The sequence below is a fragment of the Hippopotamus amphibius genome, chromosome 3 (genome assembly GCF_030028045.1).
Source record: "Hippopotamus amphibius kiboko isolate mHipAmp2 chromosome 3, mHipAmp2.hap2, whole genome shotgun sequence".
Taxonomy (NCBI): domain Eukaryota; kingdom Metazoa; phylum Chordata; class Mammalia; order Artiodactyla; family Hippopotamidae; genus Hippopotamus; species Hippopotamus amphibius.
Window position 1 is genome coordinate 21,914,163 of NC_080188.1, and position 17,251 is coordinate 21,931,413.

General features: G+C 39.6%; 1 protein-coding gene across 1 annotated transcript in view; it reads left to right on the plus strand.

The window, feature by feature from the left end:
• Positions 1-317: 317 nt before the first annotated feature.
• The window catches only part of GRXCR1 (glutaredoxin and cysteine rich domain containing 1), a 120,855-nt gene continuing 103,921 nt past the window's right edge, over positions 318-17,251 (plus strand). The window contains exon 1 of the mRNA XM_057730091.1: positions 318-719. Coding sequence (XP_057586074.1) covers positions 318-719 — 402 coding nt within the window. The remainder of the gene's footprint in view (positions 720-17,251) is intronic.

The following is a 17,251-nucleotide window of genomic DNA, read 5'->3' on the forward strand; positions in this document are numbered from 1 at the left end:
TTCATTTCCTTGCCCCATACTTATTTCCTGTTTCACTGCATGCTACTTTCTTACACTTGTTAAAGAGTCCACCATGGCTATTTAATATTTAATGGCTGGGATCACTTTGCAGGTTTTAGTTTAAAGGTAACCATAGCACACACATACACATTCATTATTAATAGCAGAGATGCTCTGTAAGTTCTTGGGAATCTTCTTTCCTTTCGATGTTAGTTTCATATGAGTGCTGCTGTCACTAGAATTAAGCTCTGCTATTGCTGTGTGTCAAGTGGACTAACGCAGTAACCAGGGATCCAGAATTATGTGAACTGTTTATTATGTGGGTAGATGTGACCATGCTAAAAAGGGAGATGAAGCCAGAAAATGACAGACCACGGAAAGTTCGGTTTCGGATAGCATCATCTCACAGTGGGCGAGTTCTGAAGGAGGTATATGAAGATGGGCGACCGGCAGGCTCTCTGGATTCTGAATGTGCCAGTATCTGTGGCATAGATGGACTCAGTGAGTCTGATGGACAGCAGAATGGCCACATAGGATTAGAAGGTGATGACCAGGAGAACGACCAGGATAACTTGCTGGTGTTAGCACGAGCTGCCAGCGAGAAGGGGTTTGGTACAAGAAGAGTCAACATTTTAAGCAAAAATGGCACAGTCAGAGGTGTGAAATATAAAGTCAGTGCTGGACAAGCTCTATTTAACAATTTGACCAAAGTATTACAGGTAAGTCATTTTATATTGTTCTTCTGGATCTTTGTTTCTCATTCACCATCCCCACACCTCTCTGTTCTCCAGTTGAAAGCAAGCCTCTCTTATTCATGACTCCTACATACTTCATGAGTCACTTCTACATCTAGGATATTGTCTCAACAGCCATCGATTAAAAATAAGGTCATATGCTTAGCAAACTAGATTGACTTCACAAAGCCAAATTCCTAACACTTAAGTAGTCTTCTCTAGTGCATAATGACTAAAACAATATATCTATTTGTTAGCCAAGGAAGGGAATAAGAGAGACTACAGTGTTCAAAGCATTTGAGCAAAGCTTAGGAGTTATTTTCTGGTTAATCATCATTAAGATACCAGTTTAGCATTTATCATCACTTGTATAGATATTTAAACCAGAAAACTATTGAGTATTGTATTCAGTGGAGTTGGATTCAGTTGGAATGTTATGCAGATATAAAGGCTAATTTGACTTCTCCCATTTCTGGAGAGGTTGCAGATTTCATCTGAGGTGCATTTCTCCATTAATTTGCTTGCTTAAGAACTCTAGAGCAGCACTTTAAAAAGTTGTTCTTCTATAAATGTACAGACTGAGATCCAGATTTTATAGTAAAAAATTAGCCCTTAAAATATGATAGATTCTGCAAAGTAATGTTGGAATGTATTATTCAGGTCCTGGGTCTTTGGCAATGATCTTACATTAAGACAAGGTTTTGAAATTGCCTGGAAGCATTGGTGAAATAATTTTCTGTTAAAAACAGGCATCATTATTTCAGGAATGGAATTCATAATTACTACCATTAAGGTAGCAAGCCAATATTTTTCATTGCAATACCATTTTATAGTATTCTCAATATTTAAATAAAATGATCTCTTGTGATGAATTATTCAATGCCTCGACATTGTATAACAACACAGGAGTGGTGAGGATTTTAACCAAAGACACTTATTTTTCATTTAAAGGAAGTATTTGGAAAGGTCATATCATGAGGATTTAGAGAAGAAATCAAAGAATAAAAGCAGCTAAAATCCAAAGTTTTTTTCATTTATAGAATTTACCTGTGAAGGATTTCACAGATTAGGGGTGGGAGTTGAGAACCAAAATCAGAAACTGATGATTATGTTTTACTAGGTTGGAAATAATCCTGTGTGGATTTCTAGTCATTAGGTTGAGTTCATCTTAGTGGCTTTTGTGTTTTACCCAATGCAGAAACTGTTATTTCTAAAGTGTAGACCAAGACTCTATTACAATTAAGTTTAAAAGTGTTTGCATTCTTGTGATTAATTTCGTGTGTAATGATTTCAGTTGCTCTATGATTTGGAAGGTTATTTACAAAACTGCTATATCAATTTTAGTACTTTGATTTGAATTTGTTGTTCAAATCTCTCAAGAAACCTATCATTTATGAGCAAATACCTTAAATCTTCAAAACCTACAAGAGAAGAGCTTTTCCTCCCTATGACTTTATCCTGATACTGCTATAAATTCACAAAGAGGAAACAGAAGAAATTCCAAAGTCAAAATTTAATGCTAGGTTAGGTCGCAATATTTAGTTATCTTTTTATGCATAATTCCCTTCCATCCTTTTTTGGAGAAAAAGATCCAACAGAACTGTCATTTTCTAATAATGTAACCTCATTCCATTTACCCCATGCTTTCAGAAGACAATAATGGTTACTAGCAGAAGTCCCTCAACGTCTGATATTTAATCAGTTATTTTGGGGGTCATTCTTTGTTTGTTTGTTTGTTTGTTTTTCTTTTACAGTTGTAAAGTAATCAGCACATTGTAGGTATTCACACATTGTGGCCATTGTCTTTATCACCATCATGGAAATATTCTCCGATCTCTCCAGGATAAAATGTTCGTTAAAAGAGCTCCTACCTTGGATCAGGCTGCCAGCTGCACTATTCCAAGAAGCTCCATTCATATCACTGTGTGAGCAGCACCCCTTAGAGTTGTGCAGAGCAATCTACACAGTGTTATGTTGAGAGCTGACTTGGATACTTGCTGCTTGCTAAAAGATGTGTTGTCATAAGGGATGACAAATGTTTTAGACATACACCTCAGGATGACTGAGTAGGTCACGCCCACAGGCATCCCACAGTGCAGTAGCAGAGAAGCCCCAGGGGGTAAAAGCAGAAATTACCATTCAATTACTCCCATAAGTGGATATAGGGGCCAGATATAACTCTTCCCTGGGTCTCTGTGTATTTTCCAAATCCCTTGGAAAGTAAGCAGCAAACTTAACTAGATGTAATTGTAATGTAGCAATTTCTCTCAGGGAGGAAAAAGTGAGGAGTCAGGAGTCATATCCTGGTTATTTGATTAAGATTCCAATGCACAGCCAATCTTATTGAAGAAAGGAACTGTGATTGAAGAAACGGTCAAGTTTTTCTTCCTGTTTTAGGTGATAAAATCTTAAAGCACTCAACCTGAAACTTGAGAGGGAACTCTAAATACAAATAAAATCTAAATACAAATAAAATCTTTCCAAGTCAATCACTTTGCTTCCTTTCTATTGGTTTTCCATTATGTTGTCACTGTCTCATAAAACATTGGCATGTGCCAGGCAAAAATTTCAACTGTGCAGAGAACAGTCATTGAAATTATTTGCTCCGAATACTTACAATTCTTAGCAGCACTTATTTAGAAAGTTGTCTATAAAAGGGATATTGGAACAAATTTTCATTTCGTTTGTCAATTAATTTACCATATAGAATTCTGGTTAATAGATAATGGGCAGTATTAATCAAAGTTTTTAAGGGTAGTGATGGTCCAGGAGAGAAAAAGTCACCTGGATGATCAGGTGGTCCTTGTAGATTGTGGTTCGTTGGTGAATCACTTAGGAGCCTGGAGCTGGTCTAAGTATGGCTTTTCAGGTGCCTGACTTTTTCATCTCTCTCAGAGATGATAAGAATGTAATGCTTAAGTGAGGCAGTTGGAAATCTGAAAACCTAGAATCTAGTCATGGCCTGAAAATAGGCATGTATTAGAAGCTATTTAGGTTGTTCTTACATAAAGTTTGAGAATCATTGACCAAGATGTAAAAGGAAATTTTAATAAAAAATATCCCTTAGTGTTATTTATGACTTCAGTGTTTAATGAAGAAAATGAAGAAGATATGTATTGATCTATGGTTTTTTATTCTGATCAGGTTAGATCATCAAGAGGGTCTTTCCTGAGCCAAAGATAAATACAGATATACTGATCGACATGTTTCCTACTGGAACCCTAATTTATCAATCACTAGTTGGTTTAGAAACAAGCCCAGAAATTTTACCATTATGCTTTGATATAGGTATTCTTTTTTAGTCCTCCTTAAGAAATTCTGCTGTAAGGATGTTTCTATTGAGATAATAATTTTACTCATTATTTGAAAATTTTAGAAAAACTACTTTTTATTTATTAAAAAAACTAGTCATTGTTATCTCACACAAGACAAATTACAAAACAACTGTGTAGCTCATAGCTCTCCACCCAGTTTGCATGATTGAATGTGAAACACACCTTGCTCTTAGCAGCAGCATTATTTCCAAAGTCTCTTAGGGGGAGTCAATGATGCAGATAATTAAGGTCATTAATTTTTTCTAATTTATTCTTATGAGGTTACATTTCAGATGGTAATCTTTTCTTGACCTTATCCTCAAATTTTGTAAGCATACTCTGTTAGAATAACCTACTGTAATTTCCATAATTTTAGTTCCCTCTCTTTTCACAAATTTAACATTACTGTTATAGAGAAAAATAGATGCAGAGAAGGAAAGTAATTACAGCACATATTATAATTTGGTGGCTCCTTTCTAAGAACGTAGATTAGACATATAACCTCCATCTGCGTATGTACATGCATACCTCTGGCTAGTGTGTTCGTATTTATCAGCATTCTAACATTTCAAGACAAATAAAATAAAATGAAAATAATAATGCACTTGCAGAACAGTTTTCATCATGTAAAGGGCTTTATAGACATTATTTTACTTAATTGCACCCAAAATTGTGTGAAATAAGCAGGATATTATTATGATGATGATGTCTGTTTTTAAATAACTGAATATCAGAGAAGTCAATTGTTTGGCCAAAAGCTGAATTCTTTCTTTTGCTGTCTTGGCTTTGTTAGTTTTTAAAAGTATAACGCTCTATACAAAAATTCCCAACTTTACCTTTTGAAATGTTATAATAACAAATATGAAGATTTACAAGACTAAATATATCATGTTATGATATCATCTGGTCTTCTGAAACCTCAACATGGCTTAGCAGCTTTTAAAATTTATCATTTGTTGAGTATTCAATCTTCACCTAGGGGGAGGTTTTTCTGCAGTTAAATAGCTTCTATTCAGCTTTAAATTGTACTTTTAAAAATTATCAAAACAACATTTCCGTAGCATCATTTGATTGAATTGTCATGAGATTGGAGGAGTTGAGACTGCAGGGGGATGGCTTGGTTCACTCAAGGAAGAGAGCTGCTCAGCTTTGCTCCCTGACCTTAGTATGTAACCATTAAGCTGTATTAATAGCAGTTTCAGGCCATACTTCTTATCCATCTCTGATTCACTGAATATAGCTTTGATAATAAGATAATATTCCAGAAAAAGGGAAATGATACTCCTGACTCTTTAGTCCCAGTGGTTTATGTGAACCACTCTGAAAAAACAACAACAATAACAGTCAACACTGATTAAATACTTCCTGAATGCCAGGCACTATTCTCATTATTTATGTGCATTGACGTATTTATTCCTCTAGTGACTCTATAAAGTAGTATCATTATGAATCAATTAATTACAAGTTGAGCTTCTTTTCTGTATATGAAACATTAAGTTGTAGGAGTGAAAATCACATTTATCCAGGGAAATTCTTATGCAGTAGTTTATCAAAACAAGCATCTGCTAATGGAAATATTGCCTTCTTAGCTATCGGTAGGCAAGAAACTCTAGGATTTTTGATCTAATTTCAAATGATGCAGGAAGCTACATTAAGAAATTAGGTGACATCATCAAAAAGGAAAAAAAAAAGCACCAAAAGATAAGTTGGTGATACTGATATGTTATTTGCGCACAATAAAGGATTGTTGCTGTCACCGCCTTCCACACACCATCCCTCTGCTATTCCTTCTCACCATATTTGGCACTGATACTAATTAGGATCTCCAAAAATATTCTTACTTTGAGTTAATGAATTCAGTGGTGTCCTCTTAGTGGTTATTTCCTTCTTTTCCATCTCTTTTGTGTTTGGAGATTTCCTCTATTGGATATGAGTAGAGTTTACATAGTGAAGACTTGGTAGCTTGCGCCAATCAATTCTTTCTGATGTGAGTTACCTTTAATATTCATTCACTCATTTATTTAATAACCATTTACTACATATCTGTTATGGAGCAGACAGTATGCTAGATAAGATGAGCAATAAAACCTAGTTCCTGCCTTCATGGAATATTCAGTAGTGTATCCTGAATGGTCGTGTAAAGTGATTCCTGGAAGAACTCAGATACAACACTTGACTTTGTTTCCCATCTCTAGAGGACTCTTCCCCTCTGTTTTCTCCTTGGCCTCTTATAGCCTCGCCACCCATTCCTCATTTTTCCAATGCTTATATTTTTATCAGCTTTAGTTTTTCTCGTGGTAGACCATCATTATATTAGATTCCTTTCTTCAGCTTCTCTTGCTTTCTTTCTAATTTCGTTCTGATCTAGGCCCAAGAACTGAAGGGTACTCTGTATAATTAATGACTCCTATATTGATCCTACAAGTCCCCCAAAGTCAGGAATGGTGACTCTGACCATTAACAGTCACTTCGTCCTGTGAATCTTTTTAAAATTCTCTTTCTTTAGTGCAATGAATATCTAAATTGGAATCTTTCTCATTTTCCTCTATTTATCAGAATCCTTGTATCATCATGGCATTTAAATTTGTAGAAGCTTGGTTTTAATTGCTTGACGATTAATCCCATGAATCTGTCTGAATTCTGACTTTAGAACAACATGCTGAGAAAACCCCTAGATTCCTCAAGATGACTTGAAACAACTTAATGAACTCTTACTGGCAGCCCATGGTTACCACAGAATTAGGGAATTAGCACCTGATGTTTCATTTCCAAACTTCATAAAAGCAGTATAACAGTAGGACTAGACAAACATCCTCTGGGTGGCCTATTCATGCTTGCAGATTTCTGATACTTTCTCCTAAATCCAGTATTTTGAATTTTGTATAAAAGCAATATAAACATTTAATAGTCTATAAATTGACACGCTATGTAAATATATCACTCCCTCGATCATTATTGGCTAGAGGGAATTTTCAAAATGTTACACAAAATAAAATATAATACAAAAATTTTGTGTTAAGGAAATTTTATTTATGTGCACACATCCATTCAGCTAAGAATTTGGATCTCTTTGCTTAATTTTATTTTTCTAATAATTCATTATCTCACCTAACTGCTGACAAATTATATATGCTTTAAAATGTTTCATTGGGGGGGGAATAGATGTACATTTTGTCCTTGTAACTCTCCCCCATAGTTAGCAGTCCAAATTAGGGAAGTATTGCTTATTTTATTGATTCTTAAACAAAAAAATTAGGCCATGAAAGAATTAAGTTGCTCCTTTATGCATCTTCTACGCAACTAATGGTATGGAATTAAAGATCTTTATTATATGAAGACTCTGAAAGCTTGACTAGTCCACGGGTGGATAGAGCAGTGAAAGCCAAGGTGTTGATTTGCAAGAGATAGTCTGTGTTAGAAGAGAAGGGGCTGGGGAATTATGCTCTAACAGGCCAATGGAAAGAGAATAGGGAGAAGTCAGAGTCCCAAACCAGTGGAGACTAAATGAGGGTCATCTTAGGAAGGAGAGAAGAGGTGGATGAGCTATGACCTTAGAGGAAGTCGATGGGTCTAGAGACTGGGAGAGGGGCTTCCTGGATTGGAACTGGGTTGGCGTGGAGAAGCTGCGGGCAGCCCTGCTCACAGGGGCTCTAGAAGCAGCCCATACTGGCCGAGCAGCTCTCCTCACCTGCACGGTGCCTTTGGTGTGGAGCCAGGTTCACATGTCCCTTCACGGCTGTCTCATGAGCACCTTCCTTTGACAGCTACCAGCAAATTGCTTACGGAGCACCTGGTAGAAGTGATGCCCTTTCATGTCCCAAGATTCTGCTGAACTCCTTCCAAACTGTCCCAAGTAAACACTCCCCCCTTTTTTTTTAAGTTTATTTATTTATTATTTTTTTGGGGGTACACCAAGTTCAATCATCTGTTTTTATACACATATAAAGCTTTTCTTTTTTATAAATTTCTTTTTATAAATTTATTTATTTATTGGCTGTGTTGGATCTTTGTTGCTGTGCACGGGCTTTTTCTAGTTGTGGTGAGTGGGGGCTACTCTTCATTGCGGTGCATAGGCTTCTCATTGCAGTAGCTTCTCTTGTTGTGGAGCATGGGCTCTAGGCCTGTGGGCTTCAGTAGTTGTGGCACATGGGCTCAATAGTTGTGGCTTGTGGGCTCTAGAGGGCAGGCTCAGCTGTTGTGGAGCATGGGCTTAGTTGCTCCGTGGCATGTGAGATCTTCCCAGACCAGGGCTTGAACCTGTGTCCTCTGCATTGGCAGGTGGATTCTTAACCACTGCACCACCAGGGAAGCCCCAACACTCCCCTTTTCAATGACCCAGGACTCATGAATTTCCCCTGAAATGAAAAGCAGGGCCTTTGGCATCCAAATTAATCATGTTGGTTATGTGAAAAATAAAGACTGCAGTATCCATCTTTAGGAAGGACTGAACAATGTTAATTACTCACCTAGTGCATTAGTTTCCTATTGCTGTTGAAACAACGTGCCACAAACTTAGTGGCTTAAAACAACACAAGTTTATTGCATTGCAGTTCTCGAGGTCAGAAGTCTGAAATGAGCCTTATGGGCCTAAAACCAAGGTTTTAACTGGGCTATGTTCCTTCTGGAGGCTTTAGGGGAGAATCTGTTCCTTGCCTTTTTCCAGCTTCTAGAGGCTGTGCGTTCCTTGACTCCTGGTCCTGCATTACTGTGACCTCTGCTTCCACTGTTACATCTCTTTTCTAACTCCCCCACCTCCCGTTTTCTCTTATAAAGATATTTGTGATGAAACTGGGCCCAACGGGGTAATCCAGGCTAATCTTTCTATCCAAGACCCTTAACATGATCACTTCTGCAAAATCTCTTTTGCCATTTAAGCTAACACATTCACAGGTTTAGGATGAATAAAGGGGGGTGGATTAGGGCACACCTAATTAGGTGTGGTAAGCTTATTTTCTGTATGAGAAAGCTAGGGCTTTATGGTAGATTACATTATTGGATACTTTTTCCCTTTCCCTGTAGTACACTGACACACTTTTGCCATGGCCCCCTGAAGACAGGAGTGCACTTCTACAACCTTTGACTTCAGTCACGGCCACATGACTCCCATTGGACAGTGGGATGGTAATAGATACAGTGTGTGCAGAGGCTTGAAATGTGCTTGCATGCTTGCGTTTTCCTCTCGCACTCCTTCCATCACCAAAAGAAGGACATGATGCAGGGGTCTGGCTGGTCCCAGAAGAGTGAGAGACACAAAGAACAGACCTGGACCCAACAACAGTTTAAAGCCAAGCCCTGTGCTTAGCCTAGATCCTAGATTGTTAGTATCCCCCCAGACTCATGAGCAAGCAATAAATGCTTACAGTTGTATTCCACTCAGTCTGGGGTGGTGTGTTAAGCTGCAGAGGCAAACTGGTCCAAGCTCACGGATATCGAGTACCTTCGTCAAAGTCACAGGATAGTAAGTGATATAACTACCAGAAAGTTTGATTCCAGAGATCAGAGATTGAGCTCTAGTGTCCAGCCTTTCATCAGATGCCTGAATTTTCTCTATATTTCTGCCAAGATCTTATCTTTTTTGACTCATTTAATCATCTTTTCTCAATGAAGAGATTCATGAAGTTTAAGCTTTCGGTCCTATAAAACATGTATTTTTCATTTAATGTAATGCTGTTTCATTAGTTTCCTTTCTGTATCTATGTACAGGACTCTACATTCAACAAAATATAATTTTATTGTGCTAGTCCAGGCTGTTAAAATCCTTTTGGACTCTGGCGTTGTATCCTCTGTTCTTTATTACCTTTTTGAGTCAGTGGAACACCATTTTGAGCATGGCAAATTATCAGCATGGTGTGATATCCAGTGAGTAGAGAAATGAATTTAAAGAAAATTAGGAATCCTTAATGAAGTGGCAAGTATATTTTAGTAAGTATTAGGAATCAATAAAATTAAACTAGTAGTCTTCATCTAATATGAAAAGAAGAGAGAGACAAATGATGTGTAATGTCAGCCTTAGAGGACTGCATGGGTTTCCTCTTACTAGATTCTTTAAAAATAACCTGTGTACATAACTCTTATAGTGCCAGAAACTTTTTAATCAGTAAAGGAGTCATTTGTCCTGAAGAGGCCATGCGTCCTAAGTCCTATAATCTGAGGGCAATAACTATGATCTCTGGGAAGGAGACAGCTTGTAGTCATGGCACAATGTTGTATGTTGAATCAGTTGAATTGATACTCAGCAGTACTGGGCTTCTAGAGTCGTGAATCTTCAAGCACAATTCGAAGGCAGCAGTAGGAGCCCAAAGGCTGGAGATCTGCCTCTCTGAGCGCCTGGTGCTTTTACCTAGGTCTAGTGCATACAGTTCTGCATATTTTTCAGTTAATAAGTATGAGGAAATCTGGGACTTCCCTGGTGGTCCAGTGGTTAACACTGTGCCTTTCAATGCAGGGGTGTGAGTTTGATCCCTGGTCAGGAAGCCAAGATCCCACATGCCTCAGGGCCGAAAAGAAAACCTCCAAAAAAACATAAAACAGAAGCAGTATTGTAACAAATTCAATAAAGACTTTAAAAATGGTCCACATCACAAAATCTTAAAAAAAAGGTATTAGGAAATCTATTACAAGGACAACACAAATAAATCAACCATGCTTTAGTGAGGTTACCACCTCTCTTTCTAACCACATAGAAAGCAAAATAATGGAACTTTGGGACATACTTCATAGATTGTCTTAATCACAGCTGTTAGGACTTTTCCTATGACTGTGGAATTTCCCTTTTCATATGTATCTTCTTCCTTCCTTCCTTCCTTCCTGCCTTCCTTCCTTTCCTCCCTCTCTCTCCCTCCCTCCCTCTCTCTCTTTTTCTTTCTTTCTTTCTTTCTTTTTCTTTCTTTCTTTCTTTCTTTCTTTCTTTCTTTCTTTCTTTCTTTCTTTCTTTCTTTCTTTCTTTCTTTCTTTCTTTCTCTTTCTTTCTTTCTTTCTTTCTTTCTTTCTTTCTTTCTTTCTTTCTCTTTCTTTCTTTCTTTCTTTTTCTTTCTTTCTCTCTCTCTTTCCCTTTCTTTCTTTCTTTCTTTCTTTCTTTCTTTCTTTCTTTCTTTCTTTCTTTCTTTCTTTCTTTTTCTTTCTTTCTCTCTCTCTTTCCCTTTCTTTCCTTCCTTCTTTCTTTCTTTCTTTCTTTCTTTCTTTCTTTCTTTCTTTCTTTCTTTCTTTCTTTCTTTCTTCTTTCATATTCTTAGTTTCTGCTTAGAGTAACGCTCACTTCAGCATCCTCCACGGCCAGTGCTGCCTGCCTCAGTTACTCAGTTACAAGCTGGCTTTCTCAGGGAGTGTGTTTTTTATATTTTTGAAGGATTTCTGGAGATTAAACTATACCCTAAGTAAGCGACTTGGTGGTGGGAGCTTATGAGGACTGAAGCAGACCCAAAGCCTGTGTTGGAAAGTAGGTAGCTGCCTACTTTGCCTGCATAACATCCCTTCCTTTTTCCTTCCCTTCCCTTCTTTCTGTTGGAGGTATAAATGAGGCACAACTGACCACTGTAGGAAGCATTACTTGACTTGATTTTTCCACATCAGATTGAAAGTGACTCTTGGTTTTTATCTCTAAGGGTGGACAGGAAGTTCTGTAGAAGTCATCATTGGGACTCCCTTCCCTTCTCATTGTGATCTGTGGGATGTGCAGGTTTTCAAGGGGTCAGAAAACCTAGAGATGGTCCAGGTCCATGGATCCTGGTGGATCCATGTTCACGTAGCCCCTTCAGCCTCATGATGCTGCAGGCAGCTCACAGGGCCCTTCAGAATGTTCAACGTTCACTTCTTCCAATTCTGGAACTACCCAACTTCATCATTTTTGTGTCTGGGCTCTTGAAAACATAGCTGTATCAATTATTCCCAGGGGTAAGAAAAGATCCAAATTTCTAAGTGTCAAAGCCCCACTTTTCTTTGTGAGAGAAAGAAAAGACAAATGTCATAATTCTCTAGAAGTATCTTTTGTGATTTTTGCATTCTCTTTCCCTCCATTAATTAATGGTAAGAGCACTGTTCTCTAGAGGGAGATGGCCTGGTTTCTGACACATAGTCTGAATATCCTAGGTGGGTATTCTAGGGGAGTTTATTTAACGTTTGTAAACCCTAGTTTCTTCATCAGTTACGTGGGGGTAATGATAGTGACCAGCTCCTGTGAAATAAATGAACTATTGTGTATAAAGAATTTTATACAGTGCCTGGCACATTGTGAAAGTTCAGTAAAGCTGTTATAATTATTATCCATCCCGCAAACTGTGAGTCAGTCGTTGCTTAGTACTCTGCTTGGCAATGAGGGCACAGATATGAAAAAAGCGTGATTTCTATCCTCAGAGGAACGAAATTCCTTCTCATGAGGAAGACAAACACAGCTACTATAAAATGTGGTGAGTACTCAGGAGCTTACAAAGGGACAGAGGCAGGGCATCTGACCCAATTCTGTTAAGTCTTAGAGAGATCCTGCTCCCCTCATATAACCTCATTTAAAAGATGCATGGGACTTCCTGGGTCACTCCTGAAAAGGCATCATGGTACTGCAAGCTTTATTGGCTATGCTCACTTCCCTTCAGAAAATCTCAGCTGCTGGCTCTAAACTTGGCTTAGCCTCTGCTACACAAACCTGTTTCCCTGAGGCCAGTTCCTCTGTTCCAGATCCTGTCTTGGCTTCAGCCCTTACCTGGACCTTTGTCTTTAATTCTCTAGTTTTAACCTCCCATGGCTGCTAGGCCACATGGTTAGCCTGGCTCCATACCCGTGAGCTCAGCCAGCCACCCACGTGCCTCAGGTCTGAGCATTCCTCCACAACACCTGTCATCCTGAAAACCTGGCCTTCTCCTTCCGGGCAGAGGTGGACTCCATCTCTTCTTTAGTAATGACCTGGATTGACTTGTTATACCTTTCAACACTAATCCAGGGAATTATTTGTATTTATATGGGGTGCACTCTGCTATAAGCCACAGAGTAGACTGCTAGGCATGGCTTAAAATACAGACATTTATTATTATCGATTCAGAAGAAGTTCAGAAAAGGCTGTTGCTGGGGTTGTTTGTTGGTTGATAAGGTGATAGCAACCCGGTTCCTTCCAGTTGTTCTGCTCTAGCATCCTTGGCTTATTTATGAAGTTCCCTCATGGATCCAAGAAGGCTGCCAGGCCAGTGTCAAAAACAGAAGCGGGGGAAGGGGGTTGGCAAAAGAGAACGTTCTTTGGATGTTTACCTCTTCTATCAGAAAAGAGAATTCCAGAAACTTCTCAGAAGTGTTCTCTTACATTTAATGGCCAGAATAGGGTCTTGCAGCCACTGCTTGCTATAACAGAAGGCTGGGAATGTGGGTTCATGGCACTGTTTCCATGGCAGAGGGGAGCGTGGAGCCTGGGGTTGGAAACAGCTGTTGGGTAAGCGAGCAACTCTGCCTGCCACACCATTACCCAAGAACTGTGATACGACTTAATTTTTATTTTATGCAGTTTGACTCACATTGGACCGTGCAAAAGCATTTTAATAGTGATCTTATAATCTGTGTCCTTTTTTTTGCCTGTCCTTGTTTTTCCTTGTCTTTCCAGTTTCATTTCTAATTAATTTTTTTTTCAGGATTCATTCCTTTGGATTTCTGACTGGCATCTGTATTTCCTCAGGCCTAGAGGTTTTTTTTTTTACCAGATGGCTTTCATTATTCTAGCACTAGAACTTCAGAAAACTCAAATGACATGAGGGATGGTAAACAATTTGTTATTAACTAATAGCAGTAAACCTGTAATTCTACTAGTTATCTATTATATATAGAGTCTAATAGTGTAATTTTAAAAAGATGTGTGCCACACCTGACCTAAGCTGAGCCATCGAAAACAGAATGGAACTTTCCCCGAACAGTGCATATTATGTTTTCCCTCCTGCTTGCCTGCATGAAATAAAAAACAAAATAAAGTACAAAATACAGCGACGACAGCATCGCAGGGCTCCTTCCCACAGCTTCTTCCTCCACGCCTGCTACAGAAGCTGTCCCCCCAGGGCTCCGCAGGCAGTGAGGTGGAACTCATTTTCCATCTGAGGAGAATGGTGATAGATCAGCTCTCTGCGTGCAGCACAGGGCAGACCCTCTCTCAGCAAGCCTCTTAAGCATTGCTGCTCCAGCTTTCCTGATTCCTCTCGTCATAAACAAGCTTTAAAAAAATTATTTAAAGGAATATTATTAGTATTAGCCATAAGAGCAACCCTTTCTTGAATGCCTACATATAACAGAAATTAACTTAGGTGCCTTTCTTACAATACTTTCTTCAATACTGACAGCAAATTTGCAAGGCGGATATTTATTTTACATGATATAAACTGACAACATCCCGATTCGATGAAAGAACAATGAAAAAACATTTGTCCCCAAATATTTTGGCCTTCATTTTGATCTGCCATCTGAAATCTTTTCCATTTTTTTCCTACTTTCCTGCTCCAGAGATCACCTTTGTCTGAAGTCAGTTTCCTTAGAAGGAGAACCTGAACCTGGATTCTTGTGACAAGTGATTTATTGAAGGAGCACTCTCAGAAGGAAGGGAATGAAGGTAACAGGTTAGGGTGCAAGACAGCTGAGCAAAGAAGTGATCTTGGCTAGAGACCAGCTGCAGCTTGGATACTTGGAATACAAATTGTACCATGGATTTGTTCCCATCTTGCAGGAAAGGGCTGGCATTTGTCATGCCTGTGTTAGTCTATCTTTGGCTCTTGGCAGTCTGTGTGTGTATGTGTGTGTGTGTGTGTTACAAGGCATCGTCCATTCTGCAGAGACATTTATCCGGACAAGGGGAAAGCTGTGAGTTTTTAGCAGCCAATGTTCACCATGGCTAGTGGTGGGTGAACCGACATTGTGGAAGGAGTCTGGAGCCTCCACTACAGTCCACCTCTCGCCCTGTAGAGATTTACTTGCTTCTCCCATAGGGTTTATTCCATCAGGCACAGCCATGCCCCAGTTAGTGGGAGAATTAGTGGGATAAATTATAGCCCTCACATTGCAGTTGGTCTTAAAGTGATTTTTGTTTTATCCCCCTCTTACTTTCCATTGTAGACCTCCTTCTCCTAGCTAACACTTCGGCTTGTCGAGGTGGCTTGCATGGTTGGGTGACCCATATTCTTAGTGGGTGGATTCTGAGCTTCTGGTCACTATGCCCTTATCAGGCAGTGATTGCTGTACTTGCCCATTTACATTGAAAACCAAGTAGGTACCAAGAGCAGCATCTGAGTACCAGACGTTTTTAACTGCCCCTAATACGTAGTGGAAGTTTACCTCCTTGAGACGATCAAGGTCAATTACCCCTACCAGTGTGGTAGCTCCTTTTTATGCCAGCTGGATCACTGTCACGGTGAACCCAAGGTGACCACATGTCAACTATAGCTTTAAGTTTGGTGGGCCTCTTCCTATGTTGCTTAGTGGAAGTATTCCCTTCTGGGAACAAGGAATTAGATTAATGATATCTAATATTGCAGGAATGGAAAAGCCAGTTCCCCAGGTGGGTCACTGGGAGTTATGGTGAATGGAATCATTTTTATGTCTCCCCATTGGTTCCTGGACCCATGAGTTCTAGATATTGGCAATATGGTACCTGATAATGACATTGGGTTAAGGTATAATTGGCATCCTGAAGAATGATGCCCTTTCCTGCAAAGTGTCATCACCAAACTGATGCAACACCCATGCCTTCAAGCTGCTACTCTATAGCTCTATCAGATGGCAGGTTCTAGATGATGTGGTACATGGTAGGGCCAGTGCTCCTTCTTATTCAGGTAGTTTACTTGAGCCCTCTGAACCCACTTGAGCCTGATCTTAGATAAACCACTTTCATCTTATGATGAATTATTTGCTAGATATACTTGACCTTATGAATTTGTGCATGTGATAGTATACATCTACAAACTATATATCCAGAGTAGTTCTTTTTTTTTTTTTTTTATAAATACTTAATGAGTGCCTACTATGTGCCAGGACCTGCACTAGGTGCTGGATACACAAAGGTAAACACAACTCTTTAAAAAAAAAATTATTTATTTATTTATCTATTTATTGGCTGTGTTGGGTCTTCGTTGCTGCACATGGCCTTTGTCTAGTTGCGGCGAGCAGGGGCTACTCTTCATTGTGGTGCACAGGCTCCTCATTGCTGTGGCTTCTCTTGTTGCGGAGCATGGGCCTGAGGCATGTGGGCTTCAATAGTTGCAGCACACAGCCTCAATAGTTGTGGCTTACGGGCTCTAAAGCGCAGGCTCAGTAGTTGTGGCGCATGGGCTTAGTTCCTCCGCGGCATGTGGGCTCTTCCTGGAGCAGGGATCAAACCCATATCCCCTGCATTGGCAGGTGGATTCTTAACCACTGCACCACCTAGGAAGTCCCTATCCAAAGTAGTTCTGATGGCCTGGAAGGGTAAATACTTAGTCTCTACAGGGGACCTGGCCATGCCAGAAGCTGCTTTTCAGATCCTGTGTAGTTTCTCCTACATACAGCATGGTCTTGATCCAGAACCCTACGGGTTGCTGCCATGTCTGTCCTACTGAGGCCGGCCAGAGGTTCGACATAGTGCCATCTCCACTGCAGATGACTCTAGTAACATGGGATCTGCTGTGTTGTATGAAACACACTTCAGGGCTGCTTGTACCTCAGCCTGCATCTGTTGCAAAGCCCTTCTTTTTGTGAGCCTACTCTAAGACTGGCAACCTCTGTGCCACTTGATAAATGGGCATGTGTTCTCTAACACCTGAAGAGGTCCATCCAGCACTGTGCTTTTTACGTAGAGATAGAAGGTGCAAGATACAATAACTGTCCTTTCCTTTTGAGGGGAAGTTTCAGCATGCATCAGACCAGAGTGTCCTAAATAATTCAGGAGTTGGAAATTCTTAGATCTTTGTGGGGTTTTTCTCCCAAACTCTGGAGCAGATATGTCTTACATCCAGGCACTTAGTATTCCTTGCTCATCAGGTCTTACTAAGATGAGTTGTTAATACTGGTGGACCATAATCTGGTGGATCAGTAATGTCCGTAATCGCCCTCCCCGCCTTCAGTCTCCTGGATGAAGGGAGTAATTCTCTGTCTAGAGGAAGAGGCAGCTGAGAACAGTTAGCAGCTATTACCCATGACAATGGAGATTGGGTACCAGCCTGGTGAAAGGAAAGGAGCGGCGGGCACACACACCACAACATCCACTACATCCTGGAA